Here is a 22,093-nt window from a genome sequence, read left to right as displayed (position 1 = left end):
AAATACAGTTATGATATTCAGTATACACCATGTGAAAAATTAACTATGCAAATATGCAAACTGTGGGCAAGAACAGGAAGGGGAAGATGGGGGAAAGCAGAGGAAGAGGAGACATGGTCCAAAAAGAATTGTACTCAGTACAATTCTTTTGAAATAGTAACCCTTCTGTATAACATCTTAATAACAATAAGTATTATATATATAGGGGGGGTAGTGGTACTTGAATTCTAGGCATGGGTACTGTCCCTGAGCTCTTCAGCTCAAGGTTACAGCCCTACCCCTTGAGCCACGGCACCACTTCCCATTTTCTGGTGGTTAATTGGAGGCAAGAGTCTCATGGAATTTAGTGCCTGGGCTAGCTTTGAAGCACAATCCTGAGATCTCAGCCTCCTGAGTAGCTAGGATTACAGGTGTGAGCCACTGTGCCCAGCTTAAACTTATATTTTTATTAAAAAAATCTTTCCACCCTTTGTTTTTCCAATACCTGCAATGTTCCATCAGGCCTCACCATAATCTATCAAACTTGACTCTCTTTTCTCAGAATTTAAGACCTGCCAGTGCCAGTGGCTCTTATCTGTAATCCTAGTTACTTAGGAGGTAGAGATCTGAGGATCACAGTTCAAAGCCATCCCAGGCAGGAAAGTCAATGAGACTGTTATCTTTAATTAACTATCAGAAACCCAGAAGTAGAGCTGTGGCTCAAAGTGGTAGAGCATTAGCCTTTAGTGAAAAGTTCAGGGATAGTGCCCTGTCCCTGAGTTCAAGATCCATCACCCACAAAAACAAAAGAACTTAAGACGTAATATACAAACAGATGTGGATTACATCTTGTAATCCTAGCATACAAGAAGGATTCTCCACAAAAGGAGAATCTTGAGTTGGAGGCTGGCCTGGGCTACTAGTGAGACCGTTTCTCAAAAATTAAAAAAAAAAATTAAAAGAAAAATAGAACTCAAAGCAATATTTATTATTCACATCAAAACCCAGATTTTGTAGACCATAAAGATTTATTTTATAGTGCTAGTATCATTATATAATAGTGATATAGAGAAGATTATTCTCTTTTTTAATGTCAACACTGGTGCTTGTATTCAGGGCCTCTCATTCTGATTTTTTTTTTTTTTTCAAGACTGGCTATCACTTGAGCTGTGCCTCCTCTTCGGTCATTTGTTGAACTAGAGGTCAGAGTCTCTTGGATTTGATAGCCAGGGCTGGCTTCCAATTGTTATCCTCAGATCTCAATCTCCTGAGCAGTGAAGTTAACAGTCGTGAGCCAGCAGCACCCAGTTAAGATTATCCTTCAATTTTGAAAAGGATCAAAGGAAAATTAAATTATTTTAGATGATGAATTCAGTCCCTACATGTTTCAAATACTACTATAATGCCATAAAAATGGCTGAAAATAGCCATTTCAACTTTTCATTTTCAATGGAAATAATGTAACTGAACAATGTATGATGATGCTATATTACATATGCAAGCACGTGCACACACACACAATTTTTTTTTTGAGACACCTAGAACTCCTAGTCTCAGACCACCTCCAGTCTCAGCCCCTCAAGTGCTAAGATTATAGGTACATGCTGTTGTATTGAACATATACAATAATTCATTGGGTTTTAATTTGCTTTTTGATGGTGCTAGAGATTGAACCTAGGGCTTTGTACATGCTAGGCAGGTATTCTACCATGAAACCACAACCCAAGTCCCCAACAGTTCTCAGTACAGATTCACTGTACCTCTTCATTTGATAACTGGGCTGAAGATTCTTCTTGAGTTAAAGCACACACTACTGGTATTTTTACTTCTTCCTCAATATCTGTTTTTTTGTGATCCTTTCTCTTATTTAGCCTTTGTTGTTCATCATCCTCCTAAAAATAAGAAGAAAGCATATCACTTAACAAGTCAAACAGGAGTTGCTTTTTTTTGGGGGGGGGGGGTAAAGGAGCATTGTTGCTAGGAATTGAACCCAAGGCCTTGAGTATGTCAGGCAAGCAAACTACCACTTGAGCTATACACTCAGCCCTTTTTGTTTTGTATTTTGTTTTGAAATAAGGTCTCACCAATTTTGCCCGAGCTGGCCTCAAAACTCAAGAGTTTCCTGACTCCACCTTCTGAGTAGTTGGGATTATAAGCATATACCACCATACACAGCAAGGGTCAAGCAGTTCTTTTACTACTAAAAACAGCTAAGAAAAAACAAAGCATTCTGGTATCAGAAAACTGAACATTTAGGCTTATTTGATTTGTAATTACATATAGAAGCCTCTGGGTCATGAGAAAATATTTTACTATAATAAGTATTAGGTAAGAACAGTTATAAAGAATAAATCAGGAAGCAATTTTCACAAAAGTATTCTGCAAAACAAAGGCAAAATATAGTAAAATGAACTCCTCTTCAAATGATCCAAAAGAATATACCTAAAAGCATTCCCTTCCACTTATGTAGAAAACATACATCATGACATTACACACTCACAGAGTCAAGTACATAGATGTATATGAAATACAGAAGGAATGGTTAAAGGTCATATACTTCACTCAACAGAGATGAATAAGACATCTTCTATATTCGCCCGAAATAGTCTACTGAGGCAGGACAAATACACAAACCATTCTAGTATGTGTAGGGTTCTGCAAAAGGAGAAACACAGACTTCTCTGAGGGAGCTAGCAAAGGAGACCAGAGAAGGTGACAGATCAGCTAGATCTGGAAAGGTCACTAAGGTGAGTTTGGCAATTCCATGAAAGGAAACAGGCAAGGATTCCAGGGAGGAACAAAGCATGTATAAAACACAAAGGTCTGAACGAACAGGTCTGTGGAGGAATACCGAATTAATTTCACATGACTGAAAAGTAGGCAGGCCAGTGAGAAGTGAAGGAAAGGAAGGAGGAAATGATAATTACGTACTTAAACTCTGGAATCAGGGATTGGCTCAAACCTGAGAACTGCCATTACCTCATCATCTGATCTACAACACAGGGATGATTCTGAAGTGCAAACCTCACATGGAGAGTTTTATTCTTTTGCTTCAGATAGAGCTTTACGTATAAAGCCTTGGCACAATACCAGAACATGTAAGATCTCAATAAACATTAATAAAGGCCTTCAACAGCCGTCTAAATAACGTTTAGACAGTTGTACTAGGCAGAAAAAAGGCATAATATGATCTGTATTTTATGAATCCAAATCCTTAGACTGACAATGTCTTCACAAAGATGATCTAAACAATTAAAAAAGAAACTTCTATAAAACAAAATATAACTTCAGTCATATATGGAAATATAAAATAGGCCGGGAGTTTGGCCTAGTGGTAGAGTGCTTGCCTAGCATGCATGAAGACCTGAGTTCAATTCCTTGGTACCACCTACACAGAAAAGGCCGGAAGTGGTGCTGTGGCTCAAGTGGTAGAGCGCTAGCCTTGAGAAAGCCCAAGGACAATGCTCAGGCCCTGAGTTCAAGCCCCAGGACTGGAAAAAAAAAAAGAAATGTAAAATATTTCTTAAGCCAGGTGCTGGTGGCTCATGCTTTTCAGGAGGCTGAAATCTAAGAATCATGATTCAAAGCCAGGTTGGGTAGGAAATCTTCAATTAACTACCAAGGAATCTGTGGCTCAAGTGGTAGAGCACTAGCTTTGAGCAAAAAGTTCAGAGACAGCTGGGTGCAGTGGCTCACACCTGTAATCCAAGCTACTCAGAAAGCTGAGATCTGAGGATGATGGTTCAAAGCCAGCTTGGGAACTAGACCTAAAAACCATGAGACTCTTATCTTCAATTAAACACTAGAAAACTGGAAATGGCGCTGAGGTTCCAGGAGTAGGGTGGTAGCCTTGAGCTAAAGAGCTCTGGGACAGCACCCAGGCCAGACTCCAAATCCCACAACCAACATATAAAAAATAAAAATAAAAAAATAGTTCAGGGACAATGTCAGGCCCTGTGAGGGGACAGAGTAAAGGTGGATATGGATCTACAAGGAAAATGATTAAATGTATTATACATTCCTTCTTCTACCAATTAATCATAGTAAAAGCCAGAAGTTGTACTGTGACTCAAGTGGCAAAGCTCTAGCCAAAACCAAAAAAGAGCTCAGGAGCAACGCCCAGATGGAATGGAAAGGAAAGGGAAAGGAGAAAGAAAGAGGAAAAGGGGAAAAGGAAAGGGGAAAAGGGAAGGGGAAAAGGGAAGGGAAGGGAAGGGGAAAAGAGAGGAAGGGAAGGCAGACACGGTGGCTCATACTTATAATCCTAGCTACTCAGAAGGCTGAGATCTGAGGATCCTGGTTCAAAGGCAGCCTGGGCACTAAAGAACATGAGACTCTCATCTCCAATTATTCACCAGAAAATGGGAAGTAGGGCTGTGGCTCAAGGGGTAGGGCAGTAGCCTTGAGTTGAAGAGCTCAGGGACAGCACCCAAGCCTAGAGTTCAAGCCCCATGACTGACCAAAAAAAAAGAAAAAGAAAAAAGAGAAGATATCCAGGATAATACTTAAGGGAAAATAAGTTATAGGAACTAGAACAAATACACAGTATGATACAAACTGCATGGAGGACTACTATAATAAATACATGCTTAGGGGCAGGGAGTTTGGCCTAGTGGTAGAGAGTTTGCCTAGCATGCACGAAGACCCGGGTTCAAAAAAGCCAGAAGTGGTGCTGAGGCTCAAGTGGTAGAGCTCTAGCCTTGAGAAAGTCCAAGGACAGTGCTCAGGCCCTGAGTTCAAGCCCAGGACTGGCAAAAATAAATAAACAAACAAACAAATAAATAAATACATGCTTATAAACACACAGAATTGGTTTGGAAGAATCTACCAAACTGGTAAATGAGGCTATGTTTGGATTCCGAGAAAGCATTAAAAGGGATTTATAGTTTTCTATTTTATTCTCTCTCCTCTCTGTCTGTCTCTTTCCTTCTATTCTCTTTCTCCCATTCCCCTCCTCATTCCCATTTCCTCTCTTTTCCCGCAGTGTTAGGGACTGAGCTGAGAGCTTCACATATGGTAAGCAACATTCTAATTCTTGAGCCATATCCACAGCACATACCTGTTCTTACATAACATGCAACCTTTCACCATTTTTTCCCCCAGTAGTGGGTTATGAACTAAAGGCCTTGTGCTAGGCAGGTGCTTTATCACATGAACCACATATCCACCTCAGCCTTGGATTATAGGTATGTACCACCATACCCAACTCTACCCTGTTACCGTGTGTGTGTGTATGTAACTTAAACTGAGGCACTCTGTCTGAGCTTCTATGCTCAAGGCTAGCACTCTACCATTTGAACCACAGGTTCAATTCAGTGAGAAGAGTCTCATAGGCATTACTGACTGGGATGGCTTTGAACAGTGGTCCTCAGATCTCAACCTCCTGAGTAACTAGGATTATTGGCATGAGCAGTGACACCTGGTTTATCTGTTATCTTTTAATCAACTCTTTAGGGCAAGGTCACCAAATACTTAGCCTATATTGACCAAACTCAGGAATCACATAAAAACTGATTTTTCAGAAATATGTACTGCTTTAATCTGCAATCTCCCCCCACAAAAAAAAAATCCTTTTTTTTTTTGTTTGTTTTGGGTCAGTTCTGGGGCTTGAACTCAGGGCCTGGGCACTGTCCTTGGACACTTTTTGCTCAAGGCTTGTACTCTGCCACTTGAGCCTCAGTACCACTTCCAGCTTTTTCTGAGTATATGATACTGAGGAATCGAACCTAGGACTTTATGCATGCTAGGCAAGCACTCTACCACTAGGCTACACTCCCAGCCCCCAAAAGAATAATTTCTAGGTAATTAGTAAAGCTGAAAAGCAGTCAAAGAAAAAACTAGGGGTAGAAATATGGCTCAGTGGAGGAGTACTTACCCTAACATGACAAAGCCCTAATTTTAATCCTAGCATTCAATCAATTAAACAAAATATAATAATAACATTAGCAACAGTAAAGTCCTGTCTTGTCCCACCCTAATTCAATCTCTTAACACACAAAAGATAATGCAATCACTGGGGATGGAGGTGCTTTATTGACAATGGAAACCAGTCCTACAAAACTGCTATTCACCTGATCTTTCTTCTTCAGTTCTTCTACTTGTCGGAGCTGTTCTGAAGTTAGCACAATCTCCATTCGTTGCATGTCTCTCATTAGCAAACGCTGAGATTCCAGAAACTGGTCATTGGCCTTCTGCCATGTATGTTTTAACTGGTTGTGCTGTTGTCGCTCTTGCTCCAAGAGATGGCAAACTGTTTAGGAACCCCCCCCAATCAAAAACACTGAATTTTAATGGTAGACAATTTCTTTAGCATAGGGATACTAAATTAGGTCTGGTCAGTTCTGTTTGGAGTCTGTCCGGAGTCTGCCCTTGACTAGCACCAATGGACAATATGTAGCTGAACAAACATGACAGCTATCCCGATACATCACTGTTCCAATGCAGAGTCTCCCAAAGTATGCTTTTAGAATATATGAAGTTAGTACTTCTACACTAGGAAGTTTTCTAATTCTTAGGTTAAATAAAAACTGTAAGTTTTTTTGGTTGTTGTTTTTGGCCAGTTTCAGGGCTTGAACTCAGGGCCTGAGCACAGTCCTTCCTCAAGGCTAGAGCTCTACCACTTGAGCCACAGCACCACTTCCAGCTTTTTCTATGTATATGGTACCAAGGAATCGAACCCAGTGGTCCTGCATGCTAGGCAAGCACTCTACTACTAGGCTAAACTCCTGGCCCCAACACTTGTAAGTATTTTTTATTGCAGGATTTTGAGATTTGAATTATATCTGTGTTTTCTTGTAGAGTGATATAAAATACAGTATTTCCCAAATACATTGGACAAAAAACAATTTTTCACAGCACGACTCAAATAACAAATGTGCAAAGAACACAGTTTGTAAAACATTTGCTCTAAAGTCAATGTGTAGAAACTACTTCTGATTGTACTTAATTCTTTTCAGCACAATTCTTTCTCACAATGGAGAATGAAGAAGCAAGCACCATCTACCCATCAATTGACCCAGCCACCCAAATCAAAGCTTCAGAGACTGCTGACTTGTCCTCACCCCAACACATCCAACAATGACAGAATTACTAATTTTAGGGCTGGGAATGTGGCTTAGTGGTAGAGTGCTTGCTTAGCATTCATAAAGCCTGCGTTTGATTCCTCAGTACCATATAAACAGAAAAAGCTGGAAGTGGTGCTGTGGCTCAAGTGGTAGAGGGCTAATCTTGAACAAAAGAAGCTCAGGGAGGAGCAAAGTTTGGCCTAGTGATAGAGTGCTTGCCTAGCATTCACGAAGATCCAGGTTCAATTCCTCGGTACCACGTACACAGAAAAGCTGGAAATGGTACTGTGGTTCAAGTGGTAGAGCCCTGGCCTTGAGAAAAGCCCAAGGACAGTGCTCAGACCCTGAGTTTAAGTCTCTAGACTGGGGGAAGGGAAAGGAGGGAAGAAGCAGCTCAGGGACAGTGTCCAGTCCCTGAGTTCAAGCCGCAGGACTGGAAGAATTATTAATTCTGTCTCCTTTGCAGAAGGACCCCTCAGAAGGACCCTTGCTTAGACCAGCCCTTGTGACAAACTACTTTTTTATTCTTCCTTCCTTGCCCACTCTTTTTCACCCTTTCTATGGCTATCAAATTGAACTTTTGAGGAAAATCGATAGCACTACTAAAACCTCTAAAGATGCTAAACATAGCTGAGTGCTAGTGGCTCACACCTGTAATCCTACCTACTCAGGAATCTGAGATCTGAGGATTAGGATTCAAATTCAGCCCAAGCACGAAAGTTTGTGAGACTATCTCCAATTAACCACCAGAAAATCAGAAGTGGTGGTGTTGCTCAAAGTGGTAGAGTACAAGCCCCAGGAGAGAGGGGGGGAAAAGAGGGGGAAGGGAAAGAGGAGAGGGAGAGAGAAGGGAAGAGAGGGAGAAGTTGGGAGAGAGAGGGAGGAAGAGATGGGTAGGGGGAAGGAAGGAGGGGGGAGAGGGGGGAAGGGAGGGGGAGGGAGAGAGGAGGAAAGGAGGGGGAGGGAGACAGGGGAAAAGGAGGGGGAGGGAGAGAGGGGGAGAGAGAGGTTAAACACCAAAAGACATATATTATAAAGTAAATTAACACAGACTAGGACAGAAGGGGAAAATATTGGGAATGGCGGAAAATGGATACAGTTTCTTTTCGAGTTAATGAAAATGTTTTGAAATTAAATAGTGGTTGATGATGCACAATCTTGTGGCTATATTTGTATACTTTAGTAGGATGAGTATGAATTATATCAAGAAAGTTATTATTAGCCAAGTACTGATGACTAATGCCTGTAATCCCAGCTTCTCAGGAGAATGAGATCTGAAATAGGGTCTTGCCATGTAACCTAGGCTAGCCTAAAACTCAATTGTGAGTCATCTACCTCCTAAGTACTATCATTATACTACATCCAACAAAACTACTTCTCTTATCCTTCCTTATATGCAAGTAGCCCAGCTTACACTTAGTAAAACACTTAAACTTCTACTTCAGAAAACAAAACAAGAACCTAAATCCCACTTAAGAGTAACTTCTTGGGCCAGGAGTTTGGCCTAGTGGTAGAGAGCTTGCCTAGCATGCACGAAGACCCAGGTTCGATTCCTTGGTACCACACACATAGGAAAAAGCTGGAAGTAGTGCTGTGGCTCAAGCGGTAGAGCTCTAGCCTCGAGAAAGCCCAAGGATAATCCTCAGGCCCTGAGTTCAAGGTCCAAGACTCACAAAAAAAAAAAAAGTAACTTCTTGCCTGGAGCTGGAATCTCACATTTGTAACCCTAGCTTCTCAGGAGGATAAGATCTGAGAATTGTGATTCAAAGCCAGCCCAGGAAGGAAAATCTAGGAGACCCCTATCTATAATCAGCTACCAAAATTACACTATCTACAATTAGCTACCAAAAGTGCAGAAAGTGGAAGTGAGGCTGTAGTTCAAGTGATACAGCTATAGTCTTTGGCAAAAGGGCTCAGGGACAGCACCCATGTCCGGATTTCAAATCCTGGGACCAGCACCCCCCCCAGAAAAAAAGGAGGGGGAAAGAAAGAAAAGAGTAGCTTCTTTCAGCTATGCACAGTGGGTTTCATGCAGAGGCAGGAGGACTGTTTATGTGCCTATACATTTGAGATCAGCCTCAACCCCATTTCAGAAAAGAAGAAGCAAAGGGACAATTTAAGAAATTCATCTCCAATCAGTTTCTAGAACAAAAGGAATGGCCACTCTTCATTGATGACATAGCTGCATTCTAACACACTTCCCACATAGCAGTTATAGTAAACTGGTTATATACCCAGCACCCCTGAGCTACTACTGCTCTGTTTTTATTTAGCTTCATTTAAAGATACCACTTTTTGGTCTGATTGATCAGTACAGAAAGTACTCAATTTTCTTTCTCACCAACTTTCGTGCTTGGGCTGAATTTGAATCCTAATCCTCAGATCTCAGGAAAATTTGGTAGTCTCAATGACTTCCACTATTTCTAGAAGGGTTGGGATATGAAGTTTGAGGAGAAATTCTATTTCTTTTGGACACCTATTAACACAGGATAGGTCTACAACAGCATATTTGAAACTTTTCCTGAAGCTTAAACAGCTCAGCTACTCAAAAGACTGAGTTATTTTATGAAATAATTTTGTAAGCTTCTATCATTTCACTTCTCTTTTTTGGAGAACAAAAAGCTAACTTACATGCAAACCAAAGTTATTTATAGCTCTATTTTTCACAGTATTTTATATATTTAAAAGTGGTCATTGTAGGGCTGAGTGCTGATACCAGCTCAACCCTACAATCATAGTTACTCAGGAGGCTGAGATCTGAGAATTGAGATTCAAAGATAGTCTGGGCAGTTATATCTTTGAAACTCTTTTCTTTATCTAATCAGGAGAAAGTTGGAACTAGCTCAAAAGGTAGACTACCACTCTGGGTGAAAAAGAAAATAGAAAACTAGACCCTGGATTTCAAACCTCAGTACCAATACACACACGCGCGCACACACACATACACACACACGATAAAAAACACACATAAAACTTTCTCAACACAGTTCAAATCCTACATATTAAAATGTTACTAGTATAACTTGAAACAAATATATGATTTTTACCAGGCACCAATGGCTGGCTCATCCATGTAATCCTAGCTATTCAGGAGGCTAAGATCTGGAAATATTGATTTGAAACCAGCCCAAACAATGAAGTCTAAGAGATTCTTATCTCCAATTAAACAGCTACATGTATGGCTCAAGAACACCAACTGAGGGTCCGGGAGTTTGGCCTAGTGGTTAAAGTGCTTGCCTAGCATGCATGAAGACCTGGGTTCGATTCCTCGGAACCACATATAGAAAAAAAGCCGGAAGTGGTGCTGAGGCTCAAGTGGTAGAGCTCTAGCCTTGAGAAAGTCCAAGGACAGTGGTTCAGGCCCTGAGCTCAAGCCCAGGACTGGCAAAAAAAAAAAAGAACACCAACTGAGCCCAAGGCCCTGGGTTCAAACTCTGATGTCAGAAGAAAAAAAAGAAAGTATACCATTTTAGGAGGTCCTTATCTTCATCATCCATTAACCAAAATTTTATTGTAATTTTTAATAAACAAACCATCGCAATATAACAAACCATACTCATGACTTAATCACAGATAGAAACCAAACATACTTTCATATTTCACTATAGTTGTTAGGTATCTCACTATATCATTTGTTTACCAGTACTTTAATATTAGTACATACTAAGCCTTCTGCTTCTCTTGTTATTTATGTATTAGCTCACACCTGTAATCCTCTCAGGAGACTGAAATATGAGGATTAAGGTTCAAAGCCAGCCCAAGCAGTCAAGTGCAAGAGAATATTTCCAACTAACGAACAAAAACCAGAAGTAGAACTGTGGCTCAAGTGGTATAGAATACTATCCTTGAAACAAAAATCTAAGGGACAGTACCAGGCCTTGAGTTCAAGGCCTAGTACCAGCACACATATTTACATTTACACACACACACACACACACACACACACACACACACACACACACACACACATCCCAAACTTGGGTTTTCTTTTTAATTTGTTTTAATCTTTTTAAATTTGGTAAGTGTTTTAGGAAATTCAATGTATATCAATATATGATTGCTGAAATCAAAACTCTCTTAAAAACAGATGTATTAAGCCAGGCATGGAGGCTATGGCCTATTATCCTAGCTACTCGAGAGACAGAAATTGAGATAATTGATTTTCAAAGTCAAAGCTGACAAAAAGTTATTAAGACCCTCATCTCAGTCAGTAAAAGTTAAGTGTGGCAGCACATAGCTTCCATGGGAAGATCATAGTCTAAGCTGGCTAGGGATATGGCTCAAGTGGTAGAGCACTTGCCCATCAAAAAAAAGGGGGGGGGGCCTCGCCAAGCATGGCAGGCGAGCTTGAGAGTGTCAAGCTCCTGAGAGGGATGCCTTCCATGGCCACCAGGGCATCACCGAGGAGCTGCTGCAGAGCCAGCTCTACCCAGATCTGCCACTTGAGGAGTTCTGCCCCTTTCTGGCCAAGATTAAGGGGATTCTTAAGTCTATTGCATCTGCAGACATGGATTTCAACCAGCTTGAGGCGTTCTTAATTGCTCAAACCAAAAAAGCAGGGTGGGATCACATTTGACCAAGCTGCTGTCATTTCAAAGTTTTGGAAGAGACACAAGACAAAAATCCAAAAGAGGGGCCAGGAGTTTGGCCTAGTGGTAGAGTGCTTAGCTAGCATGCATGAAGGCCTGGGTTCAATTCCTCGGTACCACATACATAGAAAAAAGCTGGAAGTAGTGCTGTGGTTCAAGTGGTAGAGCTCTAGCCTTGAGAAAGTCCAAGAACAGTGCTCAGGCCCTGAGCTCAAGCCCAGAACTGGCAAAAAAAAAAAAAAAAATACGAAAGAGCCTTATGAACCGGATTCCATTGGGATAATGGAATTCCAGGCCCGAGTTGGAGAGTTGATGGCAAGTCTCCGTTAAGGCACTCAGCACAAATACATACCCCTGTTGCCAAAATAGAGCTCGAATTTGGAAAAAGTGGACAGGAATCTCAATTTCTTTGGAATCTGATGAGCTCGAGGTTAACCAATCATGAAGAAGCTCTCAAAGGTAGAAGAAAGTGTCAGCACACTGGTGCAGCCAGCCTAACTGAAGATTGATGTAGGAAGGAGTTGGAGTTGTTGAAATGAAGTTGTTTATGATCCCTCTCCACTGACCTTTTAAAAATCTTGTTCCCACATCAGTATTAAATCCTTAAATTGGAAATAAAAAAAAAAAAGGAAGCAGCTCAAGGAATAGGGAAATAGCCTTGAGTTGAAGAGCTCAGGGACAGTGTCCAGGCCCAGAGTTCAAGTCCTATGACCTACCCACCCCCCCCCCAAAAAAAGAAAAAAAGTGATGCTACATATGGCCTCCAGAATATACTGTGTACCTCTGTCCCACTCTCACTTTTACTAATCCACCTTCACCTAAATGGTGGAATAGAACAAAACGTTCAGCCTTACTTTCTGCCCAGAACACATGCCTTAGGAAGTAGTTACAGAGGTCATGGAAGAAATATTTAGCACTAACAGCCTGAGTCCCCACAGTGATACTCACAGCTGTAGTTCTTTTGTTGTTGTTGTTGGTCATGGGGCTTGAGCTCTTCAGCTCAAGGCTACCGCCTGATTAACTAGGATTACAGGTGTGAACCACTTCGCCCAGCTTCAGCTATAGTTCTTTACAACAATTTTCAAATTGATTACAAAGTTGAAACCTAATCACTAATATGTGACACTGGTATTTTATAGTTTATTATTATTAATCAATACTGATTTTACTTACATAGTCATCTTCAAGACTTAAATAAAAACATACACAACAGATATTTACCTTCATGCAATTCTTTGCGCAGTTTCTCGGCATCTTCTTGTAGAACAGATTTCTGAGTATTCAAAACAGCAACATACATTTCTAAATCAGTCCTACAAGATTTTTCTGCTTCCAAATAATGATTCAGTTCTTTAACCTGAAAAAAGATGCAATTCTATCAAACTGAAAGTTATAAAAATTTGGGAGGGAGAGAGAATACCTTACTATGTATCATATGCTGGCCTTGAACTCATAGGCCGTCCTTCAACTCATAATTCTTTTGCCTCTGCCTCCCCAAGGACTGAGATTACTTAAAAGTTTCTATTTAAAATGCAAGTCCCTCCCCAAAGGAAAACCTAATGGTAAGGTCTTAAAAGAATTTGCATTCAATTTTACACAAATTTGCATTTATAAAAATTAACATTTATAATTTTTTTGTTGCCAGTCATGGGACTTGAACTCAGGGCCTATGCCCTGTCCTTGGACACTTTTTGCGCAAGGCTAATGCTCTACCACTTGAGCTACAGCTCCACTTCTGGCTTTTTCTGAGTATGTGGTACCAATGAATCGAACCAAGGGCTTCGTGCATGCTGGGAGAGCACTCTAACACTAGGTTACGCTCCCAGCCCCCTTTATAATTTAAAAAAAATTTTAAAATTTGTTATTGTTAAGCAGTTATACAAAGAGGTTTCAATTCCATAGGTCACAGATTGTGAACAACATTTATAAGTATTACTTATAAAACACAGCTGGATGCCAGTGGCTCAAACCTAAAATACTAGCCATTCATGAGGCTAAGATCTCACAATTGTGGTTCAAAGGTAGCCCTGGCAGGAAAATCTATGAGACACTCATTCCCAATAAACTACTCAAAAAGCCAGAAATGGCTCTGTGGCTCAAGTAATAAAGCCATTAGCCATGAGCAAAAGAAGTTCAGGGATAGTACCTAGGCCCAGAGGTCAAGCCCCAGACCAGCCAAAAAAAAAAAAAAAAAAAAAAAAAGATATAGATAGGAAGGAAATTATAAATCTTAATTAAAAATCAACACACTAAAATTCAGATTATAACATAATACTAGGTATTATCCATAATCCTATCTCCTGAAAATATAAAACTTTAATTTAATTTTTATTTATTTTGCCAGTCCTGGGCTTGAGCTCAGGGGATAAGCACTGTCCTTGGACTTTCTCAAGGCTAAAGCTCTACCACTTGAGCCTCAGCACCACTTCTGGCTTTTTTTCTATGTATGTGGTACCAAGGAATCGAACCAAGGGCTTCATGCATGCCAGGCAAGCACTCTACCACTAGGCCAAACTCCCGGCCCTAAAACTTTATTATAGTTATGACCCTTGCTTTTCAAAAAAAAGTAGTTCTAATTTGAATTTCTAAAGTAAAATGCATATTCCCAATTTTTCAGTTACACTTCAGTTCATGTCTACGAAAAATATTGCTATATTATCCTTATAACTGTTGTTCTTTGATATCTAGTAAAGTAATTCTAAAATAAATTTATTTAAATGAAGATATTGTCACCAACACATAGGCTCAGAGGAGGCAGAAGAAAAGTCATGTTAGAAAAAATAGCTGGTGTCTTACTTGGGCAAGTATAGAATGCTTTTAAAAATCCTATCTTGGGGCCCAGAGTTTGGCCTACTGGTAGAATGCTTGCCTAGCATGCACGAAGACCCAGGTTTTATTCCTTTGTACAATATACACAGAAAAAGCTAGAAGTGGTGCTGTGGCTCAAGTGGTAGAGCTCTAGCCTTGAGAAAAGCCCAAGGACAGTGCTCAGGCCCTTAGTTCAAGCCCCAGGACTGGCAAAAAAAACAAGCAAAAATGAAAATCATATCTTTTCAAGAATGCTTTCTTTTTGTTGAACAATTTCCTATCATATTCAGAATATTAACAATTGGAATATTACCCCAGAAAACTTAGGATAATAAGGCCACTGTGTTATATAAAGTGTCTATCCTAAACACCTATCATTTACTTACCATTCAACTATTTCAAATGGTTATATCTGAGGTAATATTCAAGGTCACTTTCATGTCTTTTATTTTCCTTTGGCCAGTCCTTGGGCTTGAACTCAGGGCCTGGCACTGTCCTTGAACTTTCTTCACTTTCCATTTTCTAGAGATTAATTGGGGATAGAGTCCCAGGTCCTTTTGTGCCCAGGGTGGCTTTAAACCTTGATCCTCAGATCTCAGTCTGTTGAGTAACTAGGATTATAGGCACTGCACCAGCTCTACTTTCCTACTTTTTAAAACTTAAAATGACAGGCTTATGTGACCATTACAGAATGGTCAGCAACTAAAATGATTATTTAAGGATCAGTGTGATGACAGCCAACAAGATACTAAGCCAGCATGGAGAAGTCAGGACTCTTGTAAGGTGTTTTCTTTGACCTGTTACTAGGTAATAGATGATAAGAAATCAATACAGCAGACAGAAAATGGTAGGATACAAACCACTAATTCTGCTAGCTATTAATGCTAATTTTCTACAAATAGATGAGTTTCTAACATTTGGAAGCTATTGAGAATTTCTGGATGATGGTACAAGGAACAGCACAGTATTTGAATGTCTTTGAGTCCTGCACCCTTAGTAACAAAGAAGGGTGAGAACAAACACCTGGTTAAAAGTATCAGAAGAAAGTGATAGGAAGCAACAAGTCACCCCAGAACCCACTAAACTAGTCATCTGGGGGTCCAATATGATGACAGATGCTACAACTATCTGGTATTTTGGTATTTATCTGTCTTTCCAATGGGCCCTTTGTCACTTATGAACTTGGCAATTTTTGTTAATTTTGAGGGTGGTTTTTTTTTTTGTTGGGGTGGGGGAGGAGTCGTGGGACTTGAATTCAGGGCCTGGGCTCTATCCCTGAGCCTCTCTGTGCTCAAAGCTAGCACTCTACCACTTGAGCCACTGGGCCACTTCCAGTCTTTTCTGGTTATGTGATACTGAGGAATGGAACTCAGGGCTCATGTTTGCTAGGCAAGCACTGTACCACCAAGCCATATTCCTAGCCCCTTGAGTATTAATTTTTATGTGTATGAGTCATAGCAATCGTCTCACAGTCTGTAGCTTTTCTAGTGCTGCCACTAAGACTTGAACTTAACTCAATTTTCTTGCTCCTAGCTAGCAGCACCTGAGCCATACCTTCAGTCTTTTTATAGTATCTTTTAATAAGAAAGCTATTTTAATATGACCAAATTTGTCAGTTTCTCCAATCAGTATTTTTGTCTTACTTAAGAAACCTTGTGAAGCATGGAATTAGATGCCTATAAACCCAACATTCAGGAAGTAGAGGTGGGAAGATCAAGAGTTAAGAGGCCAGTTTCTGCTACATAGCAAAATTCTGTCTCAAAAGGAAAAAAAAGAAAAAGTAAAAATGTTTAGGGGCCTAACATCTTTTTTTCTCTTTTAATTTATTCTGGGGCTGAATATTAAATTGAGAAGCTTGAGTCTTATTTTAATTCTCTTTCATTGAATAGCTGTACAAAGGGGTTTCCTTTCTTTTCTTTTCTTTTTTGTTTTTTTTTGTTGGTTGTGGGTCTTGAACTCTGGGCCTAGGCACTGTCCCTGAGCTCTTCAGCTCAAGGTTACCACCTTACCCTTGAGCCACAGTGCCACTTCCAGTTTTGGATAAGAGTCTCATCGACTTTAGTGCTGACTCTGAACTACAATTCTCAGATCTCAGCCTCCTGAGTAGCTAGGATAACAGGCATGAGAGGTTTCATTTTAACATATAAATGTATTTTTATTGGAGTCATTCCTTTCAACATTCTTTCCCCTCCACATTCCTTTTTTTCTTTTTGACTGATACTGGGGCTTGAACTCATGGCCTGGGCTCTGTCCCTGAGCAAACCCACTCACTGCAATTCTCCCATCGATGACTCCTCCCTATTACTTTTCTGTGATTCCTCTTTAGTCTTCCAAATTTTTAGGATATCAAAAAGCGTATTTTAAAAAAAATCTGTCCTTACCCGCCAATTTGCAATGTATACCAAATTTTTCACATACATATGGGTTTATACCTGAGTTAATACTCTGTTTCATGGGTTCATTTGTTTATGCAGGAAACATTATCTTAATTTCAGTACCTTCACTGTAAGTCTTCCCTCTACTGGGGGAAGGTAGTATAGAGGATTGAACCAAGAGCATGGTTGTATCTTAATCTAGTTGGTAGGACAAATCTCCCCACCTTACCTTCTTCAAAATGATATCTGGGTATCTGTTGCTTTTCTTTATAATTCTAAGATGTATTTGCCAAGTTCCTTATTAAACCCCGATGGATTTCAAATTTATAAATTAATTCTAGGACATAATGTTTTATCATGTTCTATTCGCTAAAGAACAAATGTCTCCAGGTCTCCATTTATAATACATTCTATTTAGATCTTGCCTATTTGATCTCAGATCTATTCTTAAGTAACTAAAAAAAAGTATTGTTGTAAATAAGAGTACTTAATCCATGGCATTCTTTAATTGAATTAATACTGGGGTACAGCAACACCTATTTCTATGGCAATCTCAATAAAAGTTTTCAGCTTGTTAAATTCATATTATCTCTAATAACCTAGTGTGTATTCTCTGGCTTCTTTAGACAGACAATCTAAGTGGTTTCATCACTTCTTTCCCAGTTTTTGTTCTTTGTGTTTTGAGGCAGGATCATGCTGCACAGCCAGCACTAGCTGTGATGTCTCCTCCTGGATGCTGGAATTACAGGTATACCAATATGCCTACCAGAACTTTTTCATTTTCTCCTTTGTAAAGTTATTGGGGTAACACTCTTTATTATATAAACTATTTTCAAAGCTACTGATATGTAATCATATCCTGTGTTTCATTTCAAATGATTTGTCTTTTTTTTCTCTTTTTCCCGTGAGTCTTTTTTGTTTTTTGTTCTTTTTAGCAATACTGGAGTCTGAACTCAAACACTACTTGCAGGTACTACTCCATTTTATGTTCCCCAGACCTTTTAGTTTTAGCTATTTTTGGATTTATGTTGCATTTTTGCCTGAGAGGGCCTCAAACTACAAACCTCCTACCTATTTCTCCCACACAGCTGAGATCACAGGCATCACCACATCCAGCTTGTTGGCTGAGAAGGAGTCTTGAAAACTTCTGGCTAAGGCTGGCCCCAAACTATGATTGTCCCCAATTTCTACCATCAGTAGAGCCAGGATTATGCACCATGTGCTGGCCTTCTTAATCATTTTATCAGGCATGTATCTATTGAAATATCCTATCATTTTTCATTCAATATTTTCTATTGCCTTTTGCTTTTCTTTTTTCTTTCTTTCTTTTTTTTTTTTGGTGGTCATGGGACTTGAACTCTGCCTGAGCACTGTCCTTGAGCTCTTCAGCTCAAGGCTACCACCTACCCTAAGTCCCACTTCCTGTTTTCTAGAGGTTAATTGGAGATCAGAGTCTCAGGACCTTTTGTGCACCCGCTGGCTTTTAACCTGGATCCTCAGATCTCAGCCTCCTGAGTAGCTAGTACAGGTATGAGCCACCATGCCCGGCTTGCCTTTTGCTTTTCTATCTTATTCCTCATCCCACCCCGCTTCTTTGCCTGTTCCAGGGCATGGACTTAAAGGCCTAGGCATTGTCCTTAGGCTTTCTCAAGACTAGTCCTCTACCACTTGAGCCATTGCACCACTTCCAGCCTTATGTATGTGGTACATATGTATGTGTGCATTCTGGGTAAGCACTCTACCCCGAGGTCATGCTCCCAGTCCCTCTCACTAATTTCTTCTCGTGTTTGTATTATTTCCTTTATTTTTGTAATTTTTTTAAAGAAATAGGGTAAATACTTGTGATTTTTTTCCATGAGTATTTTTCTCATTTCTAGTCATCTTGCTTTAACTGTCATTCTATTTCATTCTTTTTTTTCCCTCTATATGTGGTACCAAAGAATTGAACTCAGGTCTTCATGCATACTAAGCAAGCATTCTACCACTAAGCCAAACTCTTAGCCTTTAACTGCCATTCTATTTTTTGACTTTATAGAAAAATGTTAAGCCTTAGTATGACAAATTCAATGTATCATAATGTTCAGACATACTACAAAAAGGAAACTGAAAATACTAAAAATACTACTAACAGTAATGTCCCATGTGCTAGCCTAAGTGTTTTGTTTTTCATTTTTCATCTTTTTGGTTCCAAGATTTGAAATCAGGGCTTTACACTTGCTTAAAAGGTGCTTGCTCCACCATGAATATCTTAAATGAATCTATGCACAAACTTGAATGAACCTCATTAATAATCTGGAGGCTGGTAGGCATATTATCCCTGTTTACAGTTGAGGAAAAAACAAAGCACACTAAGTAATTTTCCCATGGTCATCTATGCTATTAAATGCTGACCTTTTTACTGCCATGCTTTCTAACCTTATAAAAGCGTCTGGTAGGGCTGGGAGTTTGACCTAGTGGTAGAGTGCTTGCCTAGCACACACAAAGACCAGGGTTCGATTCCTCAGTACCACATACATAGAAAAAGCCAGAAATGATGCTACGGCTCAAGTGGCAGAGTGCTAGCCTTGAGGAAAAAGCCTAAGGACAGTGCTGAGGCCCTGAGTTCAAACCTCAGGACTGGCAAAAAAAAAAAAGGGGGGGGGAGGGTCTAGTGTGTCTGACTTGTTTGTCTACACCCCCACCCGCACACACGCAAACAAGTCCTAGGGCTTGAACTCAGGGGCTAGGCACAATTGTTGGGCTTTCTCAAGGCTAGCACTCTACCACTTGAGCCACAGCACCACTTCCACCTTTTTCTGTGTATGTGATACTGAGGAATCCAACCCAGGATGTGGTGTGTGCTAGGTGAGCAATCTACCAACTAGGTGATGCTCCCAGCCCCCTAATTGTTGTTCTCTCTAAAGGTCAATTCAAATCTGCTACTCTAATTATCAATTTCTTCTTATCATCATTACTTTCTGGTTTAGATATTTCAAGGCTACATAAGGTTCATTCAAGTTCATGCCTACTTTACTGAAGAAGTGTTTATGAGATAGTGTCTCTTGTTACTTATTAGTTTATGTATTTTATATGGAGGGGTGGTGTTGGTTCTTTTCTTTTGTTTCCAGTTAGAGGTTAGGAGGTGTATTTTTAATATTACTTTGTGATATATAAGGTATTTTTCATAAGAGTATAAAGCTAAATTTTTTTTTGACCAGTCATGGGGCTTGAGCTCAGCGCCTGAACACTGTCCTTGGACTTTCTCAAGGGTAGAGCTCTACCACTTGAGCCTCAGCACCACTTCCAGCTTTTTTCTATGTATGTGGTACCGAGGAATTGAACCCGCGTCTTCGTGCATGCTAGGCAAGCACTCCACCACTAGGCCAAACTCCTGGCCCCTAAAGCTAAAATTTTTAAAAATCTAACCTGGTAATCCAGTTTCTATTTTCTATATTCCTGCTCTATTCTTTTTGCTTGCCTTTTTTCCATTGTTTCCTTTCTTATTGATTTAATTGATGTCATGCTAATGTTCTACCATTAAGCTAAACCTCCAGTATCCTGCTAACTTTTAATTATTAACATTTTCAATGTTCCCTTAGTATCTTCTCTGTTGTGTGTTTATGGCCAACAAATTAAGTTATATTACAGCTATATCATCTCTCAAACATCAAGTCTGCTGTTGGCATCAGAAAACAATGTCAAATTTGCAGTTTATTTTCATAAATAGGAAAATTAATGAAACTGAATAACATCTATATGGGAAAATTATCTCACTGCATTTGTTTCTCTATTTTAAATAAGATGTAAGATACATAATCAGTTTTTTTCTTTTTTTTTTCTATATTTCAAATGCATAGTCTAGATGAGCTTTCCTCTCTTAGTGATTATAATTTTGTTGAGGCATTAGGGACAGATAGGAGTGTTTAACCACCTTTGAGGCTTCCAGCTCTTTAATTTTGTCTTCGGCCTCTGTCAGTTTATCTTTCAAAGCTCCAATTTCCTTCTCCATGGGCATCACAACAGACCGAAGTTTCTCAGCATCCTCCTGGGCCTATGGTTAAAAAAGAGTTAAATGGCACAATTCACACACTGTACTTCTAAGAAACTAAAAATTAGTATAACAAATAACAGCAGTAGGCACTTTATAATCATTCATAAGTGAATCAAGTTTAACTTTTAAATGGTGCATTAGTAGGAACATCAAGTCATTAAAACTTTCCTCAAATTTTTTATTTAGAATTGAGTGAATATAGAAATTAATTCAATGCAATATATTTGAATTCCTTTTAATCTTTAAAAGACTTTAAATCAGTATTAGTTATACAAGGGGATTTATGACATTTTCATGCATGCATATGACATATCCCATCAACCCATCCTTGATTTCTTAAGTATCTGAGCAACTGCGTTAGAAAATATCTCATCTGGCCAGGCGAGGTGGCTTACATCTGAAATCCTAGCTTCTCAGGCTGAGCTCTGAGGGTCATGGTTCAAAGCCAGCCTAGGCACTAAAGATCGTGAGATTCTTTATCTCCAATTAACCACTAGAAAGCTGGAAGTGACACTGTGGCTCAAGGGGTAGGATGGTAGCCTTGAATTGAAGAGCTCAAGGATAGCAGGCAGGCCCAAAGTTCAAGCCCAGGACCAACAAAAAAAAAAAAGAAAGTATCTCATGTAAAAGCTAGCCTCACCCTGTTAATGAAAATGAATCTTAAACACTGAATGTAAATGAGATCAAACTTACCATAAATTGTTCAGCATAGAAAAAATTACCACCTATGCCCAAACATGAAGGGAATTTCCCCCCCCCAAAAAAAACATGAAAAGAGGAATTCAGATTATCAAGTCATAATTTATTTTGCTTTGAATTAAGTACTACATGGAAAAGATATGTGAGTTTAAAATATTTTCATAGGTCTAGTTTGGGAAGCTTCCTTGACAAAAATCAGCAGGGAAAAAAACAAAAGAGGAAACAAGCAGAGCTTTATCAAGTTATTTATTAATACAAATATTAGATTACAATTTTAAGCATTGGATGTTTCTATTAGATGTTTCTGAAGATTAGTTTTATAAATGATAGAACAAACCAGAACATGGATATACATGCTTGTGATCCTAACACTCAAGGCTGAGTCAGGTGATTTTTAGTTTGATACTAGACTAGGTGAGCTAAAAATACCATATCACAAACCACCAGCAACAAAAACCAATAAATTTAAAATGTCAGAAGGGTCATTAAAAGAAGAGAAACTGAGCTGAGAGTTTGGCCTCGGGGTACAGTGTTTGCATCGCATGCGCG

General features: G+C 39.5%; 1 protein-coding gene and 1 pseudogene across 2 annotated transcripts in view; one reads left to right on the top strand and one right to left on the bottom strand.

The window, feature by feature from the left end:
- The window catches only part of Rabep1 (rabaptin, RAB GTPase binding effector protein 1), a 93,625-nt gene that overhangs the window by 26,495 nt on the left and 45,037 nt on the right, over positions 1-22,093 (bottom strand). For both annotated transcript variants that reach the window (XM_090349829.1, XM_090349830.1), the window contains exons 5-8: positions 20,726-20,845; positions 12,854-12,989; positions 6,051-6,229; positions 1,740-1,871 (exon numbers count right to left, since the gene is read on the bottom strand). In XM_090349829.1, the coding sequence (XP_090205955.1) occupies positions 1,740-1,871; positions 6,051-6,229; positions 12,854-12,989; positions 20,726-20,845 (567 nt within the window). The remainder of the gene's footprint in view (positions 1-1,739; positions 1,872-6,050; positions 6,230-12,853; positions 12,990-20,725; positions 20,846-22,093) is intronic.
- LOC150051114 (COMM domain-containing protein 1-like) lies at positions 11,378-12,140 on the top strand (annotated as a pseudogene).

Source organism: Megascapheus bottae, chromosome 17 (assembly GCF_031878675.1).
Source record: "Megascapheus bottae isolate mThoBot1 chromosome 17, mThoBot2.hap1, whole genome shotgun sequence".
Lineage (NCBI taxonomy): Eukaryota > Metazoa > Chordata > Mammalia > Rodentia > Geomyidae > Megascapheus > Megascapheus bottae.
Note: the sequence above shows the minus strand (reverse complement) of the source record. Positions and strands in the feature narration are given on the sequence as shown.